Source organism: Sprattus sprattus (genome assembly GCF_963457725.1).
Source record: "Sprattus sprattus genome assembly, chromosome: 1".
In the NCBI taxonomy this organism is placed as follows: domain Eukaryota; kingdom Metazoa; phylum Chordata; class Actinopteri; order Clupeiformes; family Clupeidae; genus Sprattus; species Sprattus sprattus.
Window position 1 is genome coordinate 68294047 of NC_137920.1, and position 17807 is coordinate 68311853.

General features: G+C 40.1%; 4 protein-coding genes across 4 annotated transcripts; 3 read left to right on the forward strand and 1 right to left on the reverse strand.

Moving 5' to 3' along the window:
• Window positions 1–1961: 1961 nt before the first annotated feature.
• On the forward strand, window positions 1962–2952 carry mia (MIA SH3 domain containing; the record flags this gene model as incomplete). Its single annotated transcript, XM_080856934.1, has 4 exons — window positions 1962–2091; window positions 2404–2537; window positions 2726–2836; window positions 2929–2952. 4 exons carry the CDS (start codon window positions 1962–1964, stop codon window positions 2950–2952), a joined length of 399 nt encoding a protein of 132 aa, XP_080713060.1.
• An 874-nt stretch (window positions 2953–3826) lies between these two features.
• On the forward strand, window positions 3827–4594 carry cfap68 (cilia and flagella associated protein 68; the record flags this gene model as incomplete). Its single annotated transcript, XM_080834223.1, is given in 4 exon segments — window positions 3827–4057; window positions 4204–4273; window positions 4430–4569; window positions 4571–4594. Coding segments are annotated over 4 exon segments (465 nt in total).
• Window positions 4595–5555: 961 nt separating this feature from the next.
• Window positions 5556–8395, reverse strand: cryabb (crystallin, alpha B, b). The gene is made up of 3 exons (XM_080838957.1): window positions 8184–8395; window positions 7311–7433; window positions 5556–7195 (listed from the first exon to the last, which is right to left on the reverse strand). The coding sequence occupies exons 1-3, from the start codon at window positions 8370–8372 to the stop codon at window positions 7001–7003; spliced, it is 507 nt and encodes a 168-aa protein (XP_080695083.1). The 5' UTR covers window positions 8373–8395; the 3' UTR covers window positions 5556–7000.
• Window positions 8396–9413: 1018 nt separating this feature from the next.
• hspb2 (heat shock protein, alpha-crystallin-related, b2) lies at window positions 9414–11211 on the forward strand. Its single transcript, XM_080838938.1, has 2 exons — window positions 9414–9597; window positions 10479–11211. The coding sequence occupies exons 1-2, from the start codon at window positions 9504–9506 to the stop codon at window positions 10892–10894; spliced, it is 510 nt and encodes a 169-aa protein (XP_080695064.1). The 5' UTR covers window positions 9414–9503; the 3' UTR covers window positions 10895–11211.
• The last annotated feature ends 6596 nt before the right edge of the window (window positions 11212–17807 follow it).

Below are 17807 nucleotides of genomic sequence, written 5' to 3' on the forward strand. Positions count from 1 at the left end.
CTGGCGTGTGTAGTGGCAGGCAATGGTGGTTGCCGTGGAGCAGCTGTTTCCCAGTACGCTGACCACACCCATGTTTGATGACATCACTTGGGAACAGTTGGGAGGGGCAGAGGGACTCAAAGTATAGACATGGAGAGAGAAACCGGTTGACCATGATGGGAACACTAAAGAACAATCATAAAGGATGTGTGGACTGGCCTCTCTGTGTTTTTTTTCTCATTAACATAAATTAAAATAGCTGAACATAGGCCTTTGTTAAGTTTATTCTCAGAATCTAAAGCGAAACATGAAACATGAAATACAACCTAAACATAATATAAAACATAAAATAAATCGAATTACCGTTCACAGATAGAAAATAGATCTTAGAAATAGTACAAACTATTTCAGTGTTAATCAGTGAAACTAGCTTTCAAAAGAAAGGTTGTGGAAGGTTTTTGCATTTGTGATGAGCAGATATTTTGTCCTGCTGTATTTTCTCTTACTGTCACATGGTGGCAGGAGAGGATGGCCAATGGCATCAGCTACAGTCAGGTCTCCGTGTGAAGCCATAGATTACTGAACAAACATATTGCCTTCCAAAAAAAGTGCTGGACAAATGAAAATCAAATTTCAGCATTTGTGACATGCATGATTGACTCAATATTTATTTAAAAAAATAGTGTCATGAATGATACACAATTCACAAAAATTGAAAGCAGTCTGTTTGTCCAACCTACTTGCTTATGGTAACACAAAAATCACTCCTATGATTTTGTTTGCAAGACACATGGGATAATAAAGGCAGCCAAATAAATACAGAAACTAATGTCTAGTGACAGAAGAAGGCAGATCCATACATTATCAAGCTGTCATAAATGGATATCAGTTCTAAATTAAATGGTAATAGATAATCTCCAGTTAATTTGTATAAGCATCATTACTTTAAAAAAATGTTAGTGCATTAGTTCTGAGATACACACTCATCTGGTCTGGAGACCGAGATCATACACATCGAGAGTTTGGTGCCTTTAAGGAGTAGTTAGTGACCTCCTGATGGACACCCCTGTCCTGATGGACATGATGTGTACTTAGACTACCTACACCTAACTACAATCAGAAAAATGGAACTCTCACCATCTGTGTCACTCAGATCTCTAATGGGCCTCAGCACTGCCCTTCCTGTCAACACGAGAGGATGTACTAATCTGATCTAATCTGCAAAATAATAACAATAACAATGGAAATATTTAAGACCGAAGAGATGGAAAAAAAACATGAAACATTCACCAAAAAATATGTTTTGAGAGAGGCAAAATGTCTATTACAAAGACCACTTTGTTTTTCTCAGCCCTGTCTGTGGGTGCAGTGAGGCTTGTGGAATTACTTTCTCCCAAAACCATACAGACAGTGGGCTGAGTGTGCAAGCAGGGGGGGGGGTGGGGGGGGGGGGGGGGGGTGCTGGCTGCCAGGGTCAGACACAAATCAACACAAGCAGGAGCCTGTGAAACTGCTCACCGTGCCTCCTGATTTCTGCAAAACAAATTTTCCTTTGCTTGAAAGGGACTCGTTGAGCTTGTGGCGCCTACTTTGTCAACATACAGGTAACAAGGGATAGAGAGGTATAGTGGATAAGTAGAGTGGAGTAAATCATACAAATGTTTGTATATATTCATTTTTTAGATTGTGAGTTTGGCACTTGCTCAGAAAACGAGTGGGATTACTTCACCTCATCTGACTCAACAGAACAGTTGAAAAATATGGTTCCAAACACTTTACTGTTTGTGTTATTTTTTTGCAGTGTCCAATAAAATAGGTAATAAACAAAAAACAAAGCAATGAAGTAAAAAAAAGGCAAGCTTTTAATGTGAGGTGCGATCTATCTGCTCTGTGTGTTTAGCAAGAGGTGGGGTAAAGCCCCGAAATGAAGTCCCTCCTCTGGCTCCAATCCTCTGCAGACAGACAGAACAGCAGAGAGAAAGATGGAGAAGCACGGCATGAGCTGGTCGTCAGTTCTGGTGCTATGTGGTCTGCTGCCTCTGATCGCCCAGGCCGGAAAAGAGATGCCTAAGCTCTCTAACAAGAAGTTGTGTGCCGATGATGAGTGCAGTCGTGAGTATCCCTTTTTTAAAACTTGGCTGTTGCAATGAGATTAGGTAGTTACAGTGTAGCCTACCAGCCATATTACATTACTGTATCTTGTAGCAGCAAATACAATGCAACACATAAAATAACCAGTTTTAAATTATACATTGACAGGCTGCAACTAATGGAGTGATGTGTATTTCTGAAACAAGAACCAAGTTTAGTTTGACACATATAGACCTTTATCTGAACCAGGAAGCCCTTTTTGAGAAAACTACCAAATAAATCAATGAAGTAATACAGAGTTTTCAACTAAATGACAAGAGTGTCTGTCTCTAGATCCCATCCTCATTGCTCGCGCCCTCCAGGATTATTATCCTCAAGATTGCCGCTTCATCCCTCTCCGCCAGGGTCAACTTGTTTATGTGTTTGCCATGCTGAAGGACCAGGGTAACCTCTTCTGGGCAGGCAGTGTAAGTAGCAAAGCAAACTGGATGATGGAAAGAGTTAACTTTAAGTGCTTAACTTTATGTGGTGTCTCCAATAAGTCTTGAAATTGATGGAATGTACTCATTTAATGTTTTATTGAAATGTTGGTGCTTGCAGAGACCTGAATGAATCTAAAGACAGCATTATATCATGATACTCTACAATTCTTCAGGTTCAAGGTTCTTACTATGGCGAGCAGGAAGCGCGTCTTGGTCATTTCCCGAGCAGCGTTGTAGAGGAAACTCATGCCCTGATGCCAGCGGAGGTCGAGGTTAAAACTACCGTGAGAAGACAACTTATGCCTTCGTTTTTAAATAGCCTATTAATGCACGTGTAAAATATCAAATGTGTAAATAAATGTTGTTTTCTTTTCAGAAATGGGATTTTTACTGTAACTGACTGCTTTTCTGGTTTCACCAAAAAAACGACTAACGCCTGGATGACCAGCACTGCTACTATCTTGGGTCAATGACCTCGAGGTTCTTTTTCTTTCTTCATTTTTTTTGCGAAGGACACTTCGTCGCTGTGAGCTGCCTATGTGCTATGAACAAAACAAACACTCAAAAAAAGCAAATTCGGTCCTTATGTATCGATGCTGTAGTCACTGGATAGAGTCAGGCTTGAGCAAACCATTTCTGGTGTTCAATAAAAATAAACAAAGCTGCTTTGAAATGTGTCTTTTTTTTTTCTTGTTGCATCACGGGGCACAGGTTATCATATTGCGCGCAATGCGCTTGTGTTCGCGAAGATTCCATACTAGCTTAAGATTTATTGTATTTGTATTGTTTTGCTCAATAGTATAATTATAGTATAATCTTATACATTTGAAGTGCAAATGTAATATCGCCGTATAGCCTTCTCTTCTAGACGGGGCTCCTTTTACACACACAAAAAAAAACACGTAACCATGGTTACGTGACAACAAAGTAGCATGTCATTCAGATGTCATCATAGATAGAACACAGTGGTAGAAGCTCTTTTAGCGTTCTATGGACAAGGTTTTGCACAGTTGGGAGAAAACACTCTACCAGGTAGACAGTCCTTGTAACGAGTGGCAGGTGAACAGCAGGTAGGTCAGTGTGAAGTTTTCATTGTGGTACCGTTCTTCAAATTATATTCAAAATAAGCTTACACTTCTGTAGTGCCTTTAACAATACCTTATTCAAAATAAGCTTACACTAATGTAGTGCCTTTAACATCATCTTACTCAAAATAAGCTTACACTAATGTAGTTCCTTTTACACATGGTAGACCTTTTTCAAGCTTCTTGAGGATGGAAATTCCATGGACGAAAAAAGCACCACCTTTTCACTACATGCTCCGTGCATCAGGCCAGAGTGAGGTTTGGCATGACGCATTTAAAGATGCCAAATTGCGTCAATATGGATGGCGTTGCTCCACCAGTGAAAATGCTTATACCACTGCCACCTTGATTGGCAACTGGTCTGAGAAGCGATTTGATGCTCGTTACTCTACAAAAGTACGGCGCCCACTGCCATCTCAGGTGAGCCCTGATTCGAATGATATTTTTCACAATTTTAAATGGGACATTTTTTGTCCCATTTTGATTTTGTGAGAATTTCTCTATTTACAATATGGCTTGTCCTTTAAACTTCATTGAGATATCATCTCTTTATTTCCACTCCACAGTTTTCTGACTATTTTGAAACAATGTATAGCTCCACCTACAACAAAGATGAGAAAAAACCCACTCAAAACAGTAAGTGTGATCCTCTTTGCTCGTAATTGTTTCACCCGAAATTAAAACAGAAATCAAATTTGCTTCGGTATACATGGATCTCAAGAAAGCGGTTCATCCGAAACATCTGAAAGTTGTAGGGAGATTCATTGTTTCTCTGTTTATTTAATTTTGAAGCCCACACGAGGGAACCCAGAAGTTTCCCTGGACATCAACCAGAGTTAGACCCCCCCCACACAAAGTGTGTAGCAGACTCCTGCTACAGACAGGATTTCAAAGCACATGGAGGAGAAAGCAGAGAAGGTGATGGAGCCTCAGGATCCCAACAGGACATCACGATGACCCAAGATTAGCAGGATATCTCCCTGGTCTTAAATACAGCAAACAGATTCCTTTTTATTTTACTCTCCCCCTCACTCTGTTTTTTTCATGAAGATTAAAAGTACTGACGTGCTCAGTTTCTAAATTGTCAGAATGGAACGGATGAGTCTGTCTGATTTTTAACCCAACTCACCACATCTCTGATAGAACAGAATCCCAGTTACTTTCTACACCTCCTCCCTTAGGTGAGTGGAAACAGTGACTGGTTATCGGATAGCTGCAGCAAAGAAGGGTGTGGTTATGGATTTACGGCTTGTTTTGGGAAGTAGGCCCGCTGAGGCATCAAATGCAGAGTATCTGTTTATGACACATTGTTTGACCCTCACATAATCCTCTGAGAATTCCTATTGATAGTCACAATTTGTTCCTGTTTACAGCTGACTGAGAGAAAGAAAGGCATTAACATCATTTGTTTTTAGGGTGCCTTATCAGCTGCAGTCTGGTTGCTTTACCACAGTGGCAGATTATAGGTTATTATCTAATCAGTGTATTCATTGATCATGCCTTAGCTGCGAGAAGAAGCTTTGGGACTGGGCATAATCTTTCCTGTCAATAAACACACACACACACACACACACACACACACACACACACACACACACACACACACACACACACACACACACACACACACACACACACACACACACACACACACGCGCGCGCGCGCGCGCGCGCACACAGAGGGAGCCAGAGCGAGAGAGAGGGAGCCAGAGCGGGAGAGAGAGATACTTCCTGTTTTGAATGAAATTAGATGTTATAATTAAATAATCCATCTAAAGGTGTAAACATTGCAATAGTTTCAATGATCAGATTTAGAGACAGACCACAGTTTAAGGCATTCACACATCACACATAGTCACCTCTCCGTTTTCTTTAAATTGTGAACTTTTTATTATGCATGTGAATAATGATTATACACTCATATAATCAATGTTAATTGTTAATATTAAATGTAGGAATGTCTAAGCAAGCAAAATGAAATACAAGAGTTTAGAACAACCTCTCAGGTACATGTACAAAAAAAAAAAAGATGCAGATCCTAGGTTGGAAAATTACCTTTTTAGTGTAAGTGTTTTGGCTTGTTTGTTTTTTCCATAAACCAATATTAGTATTCTGTTAATATATAATTATGATGTAAATGTATATTAATATTATTTAGATACTTGGTTCGGAATACTTAAAATAGACTGAATAAAATCAGACAATCTGAGCAAAATAGATAGATGTCTTTTTGAGTCTAAGGTATAGAGTGTAAGGATTTTTAGTTTTCTTTTACCTAGACAGAGCCTGCATACTGTTGTATAAATGCAGACACGTGTCAACACACACACACACACACACACACACACACACACACACACACACACACACACACACACACACACACACACACACACACACACACACACACACACACACACACACACACACACACACACACACACACACACACACACATCCAACACTTACATTTTTTGAGTCAACTATGAAGTCAACTTCCCGTCCATTACTTAAACATCCTTTTAGTGGACTCAGTAATTTTTCTCTGCCACAAAGGTGATAGATCATCCATTGCTACACTGCTGTCTAAAATGCCAAATATTGCTCTGAAATGTAACCCATTGTTAGCAATTAAAAGTTTAGAGAGAGTGACTTTCCCACTATAAATCACCTTTTCAAAATCTACAGGAACTGTAATTATAGGAACTTTAGTTTCTGGTCATCGCAGTAACCTATAAACAAACAAGTATTGTACTTCCCATCCTGACATCCCAGCCTGGAACAACTGTGTTACCTGAAACAGGACACAGACATTTTATGGATGCAGTGAGACTAGAGTATTATTAATTATTTAATAATTATTCATTAATGATATTGAGCTGGTTCATGTTAAATTATGTATAAACTAGCAAAGCAAACATACTTAGTCATATTCAAAATGTAGGCCCTAAAGTTGTTTTTATCTTGTCTTGAGCCATACATTTCCCCATATCTCACATTTTAGCTTGTCTTTTCCTCTCTTATATATCCTTCAGCATGACAAATCAGGCCTCTCAACCCCGGTTTAATGCACCCTGATGCCAATTATACACTCACCACTTATTTGAGCCATGAAATATGTAACCAAAATCAAAATTATGTATGAGATTGGCAGTTTTGCAATCATATTTACCATCTGTAAGGTTGTAAGAGTTTGTCTTTGAAATTATACTGAGCGTATTTTTGGTTTTGTGGCCCTATGGGTCTTAGTTTCAGACTTGATGGACATATACATACATACACATGAGAACATGAGGGTGAGGGGCGTGTGAGCCACGCAGATGGGCATAGCACAGTGGATGGCAAAGCAGAGGACTGGAGGCTCTACTTCTGATGCACAGAAGGCTTGTCGTCACGTGTGATGGGGATGTTCCGCTCGGGGACATCGGAAGCCTTCCTAGGGCCGATTACAGTGAGGACACCGTCCGAGGACAGGGAGGAGGTAACACTGGCTGGGTCTACTCCGGCTGGGAATTTGTATCTCCTTTGGAACTCCCGTGACACAAAACCATGGTCATCCTAAACACAAGAGACATCATTTGTTACTTCTGAGACTGCTGTAAATGTTTGGTACAATTGTTTGTTAGGTTATACAGGAATAAGCTGCATTGGGAATGGGTATAAAATTTGCCACCTGACGTTCTTCATGTTTGGCAAAGACCTCAATATAATCTCCATTAATCTTCACAGACAGCTCCTCGGGGGCAAAATGCTTCACATCAAGGCTAATGGTGAAACGATCTTTCTCCATCCGCATCTGGAAACATGAAATATCAGACTGCATAACCTATTCCAACCCAACAAACAGTGTAATGACATATAAAAATTTAGCACCTCCTGGTGGTGCTGTACTTTAGTGGACGAAATTCCACACCTCTTTCAAGGCTGTGAAGTTAATACTTTCAAGGAAGGTCAGTATCGATGATCAAAGCCTGTGATAAGGCTGCAAATAAATGACTAGGTGGGAAAAAAAGCTACGGACTTAGATGTTTGTATTGAATAGACTACGGGCTGCATACGTTTCAAAAGCCATAAAGATATGTCCAAATCACACTTGACACATGGGGTTAGTGAGATGCTTTAAATAGCTCTTGGGTGTCATCATAGTATTGAGTCTGCAGCTAAGCAATGTCCATGTGTTCATTGGCTTAAAAATTATATAAAGATAGCCAATGTCTGTGTACACAGAGGTGCGTATGTTCCATGTGAGACTGCTTTAGGGAATACAGCAATAAATAACCGAAGAAAATAAACTTGTGTGACTTTAGTGATCCCTATATCTTACCATAAATGTGATCAGGCTTGACAGCTGAAGTCAGCATTAATACTATTATATATTGTTATAAATCTACACTAGTAGCACCCTAAATTTCGTTGTATGCAAATACAATGACAATAAAGGCTTTTTCTATGTTTCTATCTATATATCAACACATTTCAACAGTCACTTCAGAATTTACTGAAGTCTGCCTGGTAGACTCAGTATCAGCAGGCAGATTGACCTCACCTCAGAGTGTCCGCTCTCCAGCCAGCCTGGCCAACGCGAGAAAGAGGACCGTGGGTAGTACAGGGAGGGGATGGGTGGCAACATGTCGCTCTCACTGATGTGCTCTCCAAAGTGCTGGTCAAAGAGACGGCTGGGTAAGAAAGAGGGCAAAAATCTACGGAACCAGGGCTGCTGGATAGCCACATCCATTGTGCTCCAGATGTGTGAAGCTACTGCCCACTATCCACTCGGAACGTGTTTTTTGTCCCCAGCAGCCTGCTTATATACTCTGCCTATGCCAGCCCCTACCAGCCAGCTGACGACGTTTCTAGAACAATGATGTAAACTGTTTTGTCGCCTCTCTCTCTTTCTCTTTCTCTCTCGCTCTCACTCAATCCCTCCTACTGTCCCCCTTGCTCAGGCCTTTCCTCTCTCTTCACCCTTCTCTAAAGAGCAGTTATTTAAACCGGTAGTCTGATTTCATTCATACAGATACCACCTGGATTATCACTCAAGCTTTTAATGGTGCTGATGCCCTGTGTTCATACCTCTGGAAACTTTCTGTCTGGGTTGGTGGGGAGAATTTACCACTAACCTCTGATCTTGGCTTTTGCCCATATCCCCCTGACTCACTCGGGGGGCCGGTGTGCCAAGGTGGATTAGAATGCCTAGACTCTAATGTGCCAGTGCAAATTTGGGCATGGGCCCTTCTCGGGATTTGGTCTCCACAAGGCCTTAGGCAGATTGGCAACCTATGCCTGATGGACAAGCCCTGGATTATGTGTGGATCTTGTGGAATGCAGAGTCATTCAGCGTGAGGCAGACCTGAATGCAGTCTTCAAAAACACAGCTAGAATACATGTCCTCCTCACTTTCCCGTGGAGTGTTCATTGTAATAGGTGAAAAATAGAAAAAAATTGTAAAATGTAATTCCCAAAACCTCGTATGATACAAATCCTAACTCGTACCCACTGTACAGTAAATCTACGGCTTATCTGATATCCTAAATAATTACACATTTTGGATTATGGTGATTTTGATGATACATATTAGTTCAAGGAAAAAAAAAAAAACACCACCCACTTCTCAAGTTCTCAAAATATTCAATAGGCCATACTGCATTGTGTCACCCCACAATGAACCCCCTCCCCGTTGACCACTCTGAAGAGTCTGCCACAAGCTATTTCTAGCCAGGTTTATCACCCGCCTTGTTCAGGCATAACTGTGCAGACTCGCTTTCCCCATCCTTCATTGCCTGTTACCCTCCTTCCACTGTGTTCTCTTGGGATATTGGGGTACAACTGGAAACTTTTGCTTACAAGCTTCAGGTTCAGGATAGCCATGGCCGAACGCACTATCCCACACGCTTACCCAATGAGCTTGGAGTATGAGATGAGTAACCCGAGGCGGATCTATGATCAGAACTTTGCTGAAGGTAAGAAGTCTTCCATAGTGGCACCGCTTCTGGTTTTCAAAATACAACCACAGCCTATAGTCTTTGCTGTGATCTTAATGTGTTGTTAATATGAATGAATACGATCTTAAACCTTTAGACTACATTATCAAAACACTAATCAGCTGTTTGCAGCACATGTTTTATGGTTTAAAAAAGGCCAGAGAAACCAATCCAAAGGTAAATGCAAATGGTCTCCCACTGGATGGTCCTGCTCTCGCTCCTGGTCTCTGAAGGTCATTTTTATGAGTTTGCTGTATTTTCAAAGCTGTCCTCCTGTGGAATTATAATGATGTCATCGCCAAAATGCAACCATACCCAATGTTATGACACAAAACTCAGGGTAACAACTTGCTTTGAAATTACTCTGACCTCATTTCATATTAGTGAAATGCAAGTCTTCTGGCATGGCTTATATTTAGAATGCCACACATGACAGAGCCCATTGCAACCGCTTAAAAATAAACTGTTGCCAAGAGATATTAACCAGGCCTATCAGACACAAATATTATATACATAATGTGGATACACCACTTAGGAACTAGATACTGTGAAAAACATTATGAAGGAAGTTTGACACCCTTCCAGTATTACTTGCAACATGAACTTCCACATTCATCTTTTGGCAGAGACTGGTTTCTATTTAAAGGTTTGTTGGGGTGAGTTGCCAGACATTACATTAGTTCAGTGATGTGACTACTGCAACATGCTAATAGTTGAATTCAAGTTTATGCAAATACACTAAGCGTATGGTTATCCCAGAGGAGTTAATCTCCAAGCAGCCATTCAGTTCACAGGCCTGACTCAGTGGACTCAGTGGTTATCATGTTTAATGTTTCATCCTGAGTCTTTCCCCAACACAGCCCTGACTCCTCAGGATCTTCTCACACCAGTGCTTTATCATGGCTACTACATCCGCCCACGCATCAACAAACAGCTCGAGCGAGGCTTCTCGGAGGTGGAAAGTGAAGACGACTGGTATCGCGTATTGCTGGATGTTTGCCAATTCACACCAGACGAGCTGAATGTGCGCACAGTGGACAACCTGCTGGAAGTAAGCGGTCGCCACTCGCAGCGGGTTGACCAGCATGGTTTCGTCAGCAGGGAGTTCACACGAACATATATACTTCCCATGGGAGTGGACCCACTTCTAGTACAAGTGTCACTTTCGCATGACGCTGTTCTTTGCATTCAAGCGCCACGAAAAACAGCTGATGTCGAACCTGTGGTCAACCAGCTCCAGATTAAAATGGACAAGAAAGCAGCCAAGAGTTCCTAGAGTGGATAGCACTGGGACTTTTGTCATTAAACTTGAATTATAATGGCTAGGACAATGGATAAAATCCCATAGCAGGGGGCTTAAGGTAATAGTTTTCAGTTAAGTTCAATTCAAATCAAATGAAATGCTTTGGAGAAACTAATGTTTCTTGTATTTTAACTCAAAGTGAAAGCAAATGTAGAAAAGTAGAATCTCCTGGGCTCAGTCCATTAACTGTACTGAATCCTGTGATTTAATTGCAAATAAGCATGGGTATCCTATGTTTTCCCATGTCAAACATTGGCTACTCTCTCTCTCTTTTTTTTTTTTTTTTTTTTTTTTTTTACACTTGATTATCTTTTTGTGCCTGTATGAGATGTTTGATTAAAACCTTTTTTCCCTATTTATTTGTATCTTATTGTATAATATATGATGGACTGCTGCCTACTTCAGCTGTTTTATTCATCAACTTATTCTCAAACAAATGTGAAATCATACATTTTATACACAGGACCATGCAGAGACCCTGAAAGACAGGACGTTTATTAGACCATCAGTTACCTTAATTTTATGGCAGCGGGACTGGACTATCAGTAGCCTTCCCAAAGCACACTTAGGCATTCAATAAGGATATGAAAAACAAAATAGTCAACGAGGTTAGTAAGTAGTTTGTCTATTAAGACTTAACCAGTGAACCAGTAATAAAATCAGCTTATCAGTCCCAACTATGAACATTTTTAGGTAAAACACTCCAGTTGTCAGACAGGACGTTTAGCCTATGATTTAGATTTAGATGGATGAGTAGTCCATGATTATGATTTAGTTTGGTGAACCAACAGTCATTGAAACTGTCACCTTTAGGGGGCGTGGTCTACCTTTTTCGTGAGGGTACAAAGGTAACAACCCGCTATCCACCTGTGCGTCCCCAGTAATCTCGAAACAAGGAAATAGCGAGTAAATCAGTAAAATGTCTGAGGTTTGCGAGGTCATGAAGTACAATGGGAAATAATATAACGAGAACCATCGACAAGTAAGTATCCCAACACCAGAAATGTTTGTTCTAGTTTTCAAGATTCAGAGTTTACTTGCAAATGGCGGACTTGGTGTGTTTTAAATTTAACAGGCTTGGCTTTACAATTCTTGGAGAGATGGTAGCCTTCGGCGGTATTTTTTACGGACGGCCTTAAAATGTTACCAATTCGTAGGCCTAGGCCTAATACATTCCTATATTAATCACACAAGTGGTGCTCACCTAGTCACTCATTGGAATACACTAAGAATATCATAACGTTCTCACCGCATGTAAGCGCTTTTAGGCTACTGCATTGCTTTTATACATCTGTGATATCTGTGAGCTGTAGGCTCTGTAGGCCCTCTATTTATGCAGTTGGGGTGGAGTGGGGATCGTCCTCATTGACTGAATGGCCATACAGTACCCCCCCCTTTATCAGAGCGATCAGAGCCTTTGTCCCTGGACATGTCTGTACCACTGTTAATATAGGTGCTTATATTGCAAGGCATCACTGAATAATAAAATGTACTAAATACAGTAAAACATAGCAGTCATACAAGATGTCTTATACCTAGCAGTTTAGATGTGTTTGATTTACAAAAAGGAACTGGCGGATTTTTTGGTTGTAATATTTTGGTTTCTTTTAATCAGGTGGGGTGTTAATCCAAGGAAGTTTACCTCACGAAGTAAAAAGAGGAAAGGTATTGCAAGAAATGTACATCCTGTTCAGAGCATATTAATGAAATATGAACCACTAGCAATTAACACTGACAGAGTAGTTGTTTAAAATCTTCTACAATGCTATTCTGCATTTGCACTTTTGCATTTCACACTAGTCAATAACCTTTACAACTAAGAGGAAGAAAATGTAGTTAAATGATTTGTGTGATCTGAATTTTTTTTTTTAGCATAGATCATTTCTATGAGTTGTCTATAACAACATACTAAAAGTTCTAAGAAATCCTAGTTGAGGAAATATGTTGAATTCTCAGAAACACCATACCCCTGGCAGGTACTACCAAGCCAGGAAGTTTTCAGGCTAGCAGCATTGCCATCATCCATTGGCAGTAGGGTGATTGGTTGAAAATTGGGCTGATGTACAGCCGCGGAAAAAATTAAGAGACCACTTCAAAATTATCAGTTTCTCTGGTTTTACTATTTATTGGTATGTGTTAAAGTAAAATGTACATTTTTGTTTTATTCTATAACCTACTGGCAACATTCCTACCAAATTTCAAATAAAAATATTGTCATTTAGATCATTTATTTGCTGAAAAATGACAATTGGTCAAAATAGCAAAAAAGATGCAGTGTCTTCAGATCTCGAATAATGCAAAGAAAACAAGCTCATATTCATTTTTAAACTACACAATACTAATGCTTTAACTTAGGAAGAGTTCAGAAATCAATATTTGGTGGAATAACTTTGATTTAAAATCACAACTTTCATGTGTCTTGGCATGCTCTCCACCAGTCTTTCACATTGCCGTTGGGTGACTTTATGCTACTCCTGGCGCAAGAATTCAAGCAGCTCGGCTTCTTTTCATGGCTTGTGACCATCCATCTTCCTCTTGATCACATTTCAGAGGTTTTTTTATGGGATTCAGGTCTCGAAATTGGGCTGGCCATGACAGGGTCCTGATCTGGTGATACTCCATCCACACCTTTACTGGCCTGGCTGTGTGGCATGGAGCATTGCCCTGCTGGAAAAAACACTTCTCAGAGTTGGGGAACATTGTCAGAGCAAAAGGAAGCAAGTTTTTCTTCCGGGACAACGTTGTACTTTGCCTGGCTGAGGTTTGTAAAAGACCATAAGGATTGAACCAAAGCGGACTGGAGGGTCTCCTAGTTCGTCTTCTCTGATGAGTCCAATTTCACAGTAGGTGCAAGACTCTGTGGCTTGTAGGCCTCTCCAGGTCTCCGTCTAACCATCAGACGACCATGTGTTGGGCAAAGCTGAAAATTGGACTCATCAGAGAAGACGAACTAGGAGACCCTCCAGTCCGCTTTGGTTCAATCCTTATGGTCTTTTACAAACCTCAGCCAGGCAAAGTACAACGTTGTCCCGGAAGAAAAACTTGCTTCCTTTTGCTCTGACAATGTTCCCCAACTCTGAGAAGTGTTTTTTTCAGCAGGGCAATGCTCCATGCCACACAGCCACCAAATATTGATTTCTGAACCCTTTCCTAAGTTAAAGCATTAGTATTGTGTAGTTTAAAAATGAATATGAGCTTGTTTTCTTTGCATTATTCGAGATCTGAAGACACTGCATCTTTTTTGCTATTTTGACCAATTGTCATTTTTCTGCAAATAAATGATCTAAATGACAATATTTTTATTTGAAATTTGGTAGGAATGTTGCCAGTAGGTTATAGAATAAAACAAAAATGTACATTTTACTTTAACACATACCAATAAATAGTAAAACCAGAGAAACTGATCATTTTGAAGTGGTCTCTTAATTTTTTCCGCGGCTGTATGTATGAATATGAATGAATATGAATGGTGTTTCTGTCTATGCAAATTAGGATATATTCAATAAGTGTGGAGCCCTTGTGCATGTTCAAATTAATTTTAAAAGAAACTTGAATTTCAAAAAAAGTTACTTTTCATGAATACTTTTACAATGTAAAGTTTTATTGTGGTAGGAGTAAAGGAAAAAAATAAGCCTATTTGGGTGTATTTTGGGCATATTCGATTAGTGTAAAGCTCATTTGCGTATTCATTTTCAAAGAAACTTGTAATACAAACATTTTTACTTTTCATTGTGTAAAGTTTCATTTTGATAGGAGTGAAAGGCATTTTCGGGGAGTATTGCCTGGCATTATTAGCACACATCTCAGATTGAGGTAAACTATTTCCTCAACCTGGATTTCTTAGGACTTTTAGTATGTTGTTCTGGACACCTCATAGAAATGATCTATGCTGATTTTTTTTTTTACAATTAGTCTGTCGTAAAATGCTACTTTGCCTGGACTATTATTACAGTGTGCTGGGGGGGGGGGTAAAATGCATGTGTGTACATGTTAATCATCTACGTAGCATTTGGACACGGTCAAACTTGTTTTCTATTTTACTGATACTGATGGATGCCTCTCAAGCCTCAGTATAAATCTCACTGAATAACATGATCAATTCCTCAAAAGCACCATTTATAACCCTCTCTTCCTTTGTTTTTGATCAGGTGCACAACCAATTCCTCAGCAGGTAAGCTAGGCCTTTACATTGTCAAAACTGCCAGTCATATAGGCCTATAGTTAGCGCAGGGCTACTGCACGTCAGTGTCACATTGAATTTATGCTCCCAAACTTTTTCAGACAGCAGATGTCCATTTGCACCATTCTGCGGTAGATGAGCCTGTTTATGCGAGGGTGAACAAGAAACGACGCCAAGAAGCTGAGCTTCATTATGCTGAAATTCAAGTGGTGCAGCCAAGTCAAATGGCCAGCAGAGGGAGACAGAGGCCACCTCAAGTCAGCCAGACTGAATATGCCACTGTAGACTTCAACTCAACAGCACACCGAATGGCTCCGATTTCCACAAAGTCTGAGCCGGCTGATATTCTCATCCCTCCAGGAGCCCTACAGAGACCACAACCTAAATCATACAGAAAGAGGACTCCCTCACTTGGAGGAGCTGTGTTGGTTTGAGTATTCTTAAACAACAGTTTATGGAAACTTAAAAAGCAGACTAGAAGAGATGCAACAGCCTTCTTAATCAAATTTCAAAGTGGAAAAGGCCGGCCTCAGTGATAGTTTACAATTGTAATACAAATACAAATGAAAAGGCATTTATTTTTTTCTTAAGAGATAAAAGAGATATACATTCAGTGGTGCCCTGCCACATAATAGGCTATAGATGCATGCTTTGGATTGCCACTGGGACGATTCTCTTTGCATTATGTATATTTCCCTTTCTTTGTTTTCTACATCAAAGTTCATTCAATTATATTGTAGCACATTCACGTGGGTAGACTTCTCTTATCGCTTTTTTTTCTCCATAATTTACCCTTTTGCTTTTGAGGGCTCAGCCGGAACACCTACTTCACTCAATCACAGCAGTGCAAATTCAATGCAGTTACTATGGTTACAGAGTAACAATACCATGTGCGCTGACTCTGTGGGCCTGAGATTGAAGGGGAAAACCTATTGTGTTCTCCTCGAGCCCACAACAGATTTCGTCAGAGAAAGTATTTTGGATTAGGTGAGCAAATTTGTAGCGAGCTACTTCCCATTAATATCTGTTAGCCTATAACTACTCGTAATCAATCTGTTCCTAGAATGTAATACATGCAGTAGTCGTTAGCAGTTCTTAACCATTGCAAACGCTGTTAATCTCCTGGAAACTTTCCTTTTTGTTGCTCACAGTCGTTGCAGTTGTAAGGCTAGCTGGTTAGCTAGCTAGCTCATTCAAGTGGGTACCAATCTTGCATAAAATTATATTATTTGTGATATACATTTAGTTCTTTGTGTTATGTTAACTAATATCAGCTAACGTTAGCTAACGTGACTTCCCGGATAATTGAATAGGCTAACTGGATGATGGTCCCATTCTAACCATGAGTAATGTTTGCTCACAGTAGCTGTGTAAATTCGCCATCATTTTGAACATGGTCAGTTATCATAGCTAGCAGAATCACTAGATAAAGATTGTCTCACCTCCTGAACAAAGAGTGAATTGTATTCCATAGCGGGTTATAAACCTACAAATTCGTAAATGATTATCAGACGATGACATTGTCCACCTAAAGGCCGCCGATGAGGTTGTGCACAGATGGCTTCGACTGGACTCAAGACTTCATCATTGAAGGGCTCAGTAAGTACCCTAACGCGAGCTCTTTTATGGCCTGCAATACTGTAGCTGAGTCCTAAATGTCATTGTACGAGGTATCTGCTGATAAATGTTGTGAATAAATGTGTTATAATAACATTGGCGCCTGGTGGTTGAAACTTCCGACAGATTCAAGACATTTCCATGGTCCTATTTATAATTGTGAAATGGCTGCAAAAAATACTGACATTTTTACCTAGGCCAAATGTGGTGACAGTGGTTATGTCCCTGTTTGAGGTTTGTGGAACATATGGTGAAAATGCCTCAGCAGTACACTTACAAACCAAAGATTTAATCAAATTATTTACCAATTGAGGTTATTCAATAAAAAATAAAAACATGGAAAGGTCAAAGTAACAGAAAATACCTGTTTCCATTGAAATAAGTCTGACCCACCACAAAGCAAAGGTCAAAAACGGAGGGCAAAAGTAGTATAAAGAAACGTTTCCCAAACTCACAATACAAGCTTCAAATTAAATTTAGATATGTACAATTAAACAAGTAAGATAAGCAGGTATGGCCAGTAGGGCTGTTGCTGTTTGTACACCTTTAGAGCCGCCTAGAAGGCTACGGACTGGTAGAACTGTACTGTTTAGTTGCTGATATTTTAAATAGGCTATGCCAAGGATATGAAGAAGATGGTGGTCTGAGAGTGGACAAGAAGTGGCATGTTCCCACAGAGCCGAGCGTACACCCTGTGATGATGAAATTTACGTCACTCGGGCCCTCGTGGACCCTAACGGATGCACTGCTTATTATACTTGCTTTGGGATGAGCATTCAGACAGTTGCGGACACCACAGACACATAGTTCTTGTTGTTATACTTTGTCGTCCACTTTGAGTGCACCGTTTTGCACTTGGTGCTCTTGTATCCTAGAGTTCATGTGGACAGATCCACAAGGTCACAGAAAATTGGAGGGTAGGCGATGTCTGCACAGAGCCGTGTGTGTGCCCTCTGACTGAAATGATGTAGACCCTTGCTACTCATTGACATACAAAGTATAATGAAGCTGTAAAACTGGCCTTAGTCAGGGTAGGCCATATGTTTAGTCAGTAACTTTGTGACAACATACATTGATTTAAGGTAAAGG

Excerpts from the sequence above, each read along its gene's own strand:
- cryabb (XM_080838957.1), bottom strand. The coding sequence starts at position 8,372 with ATGGATGTGGCTATCCAGCAGCCCTGGTTCCGTAGATTTTTGCCCTCT. Across the intron at positions 7,434-8,183 it reads TGGAGAGCGGACACTCTGAG|ATGCGGATGGAGAAAGATCG; the intron begins GTGAGGTCAATC and ends TCATGTTTCCAG. Across the intron at positions 7,196-7,310 it reads CCAAACATGAAGAACGTCAG|GATGACCATGGTTTTGTGTC; the intron begins GTGGCAAATTTT and ends TCTTGTGTTTAG.
- hspb2 (XM_080838938.1), top strand. The coding sequence starts at position 9,504 with ATGGCCGAACGCACTATCCCACACGCTTACCCAATGAGCTTGGAGTAT. Across the intron at positions 9,598-10,478 it reads TGATCAGAACTTTGCTGAAG|CCCTGACTCCTCAGGATCTT; the intron begins GTAAGAAGTCTT and ends TCCCCAACACAG.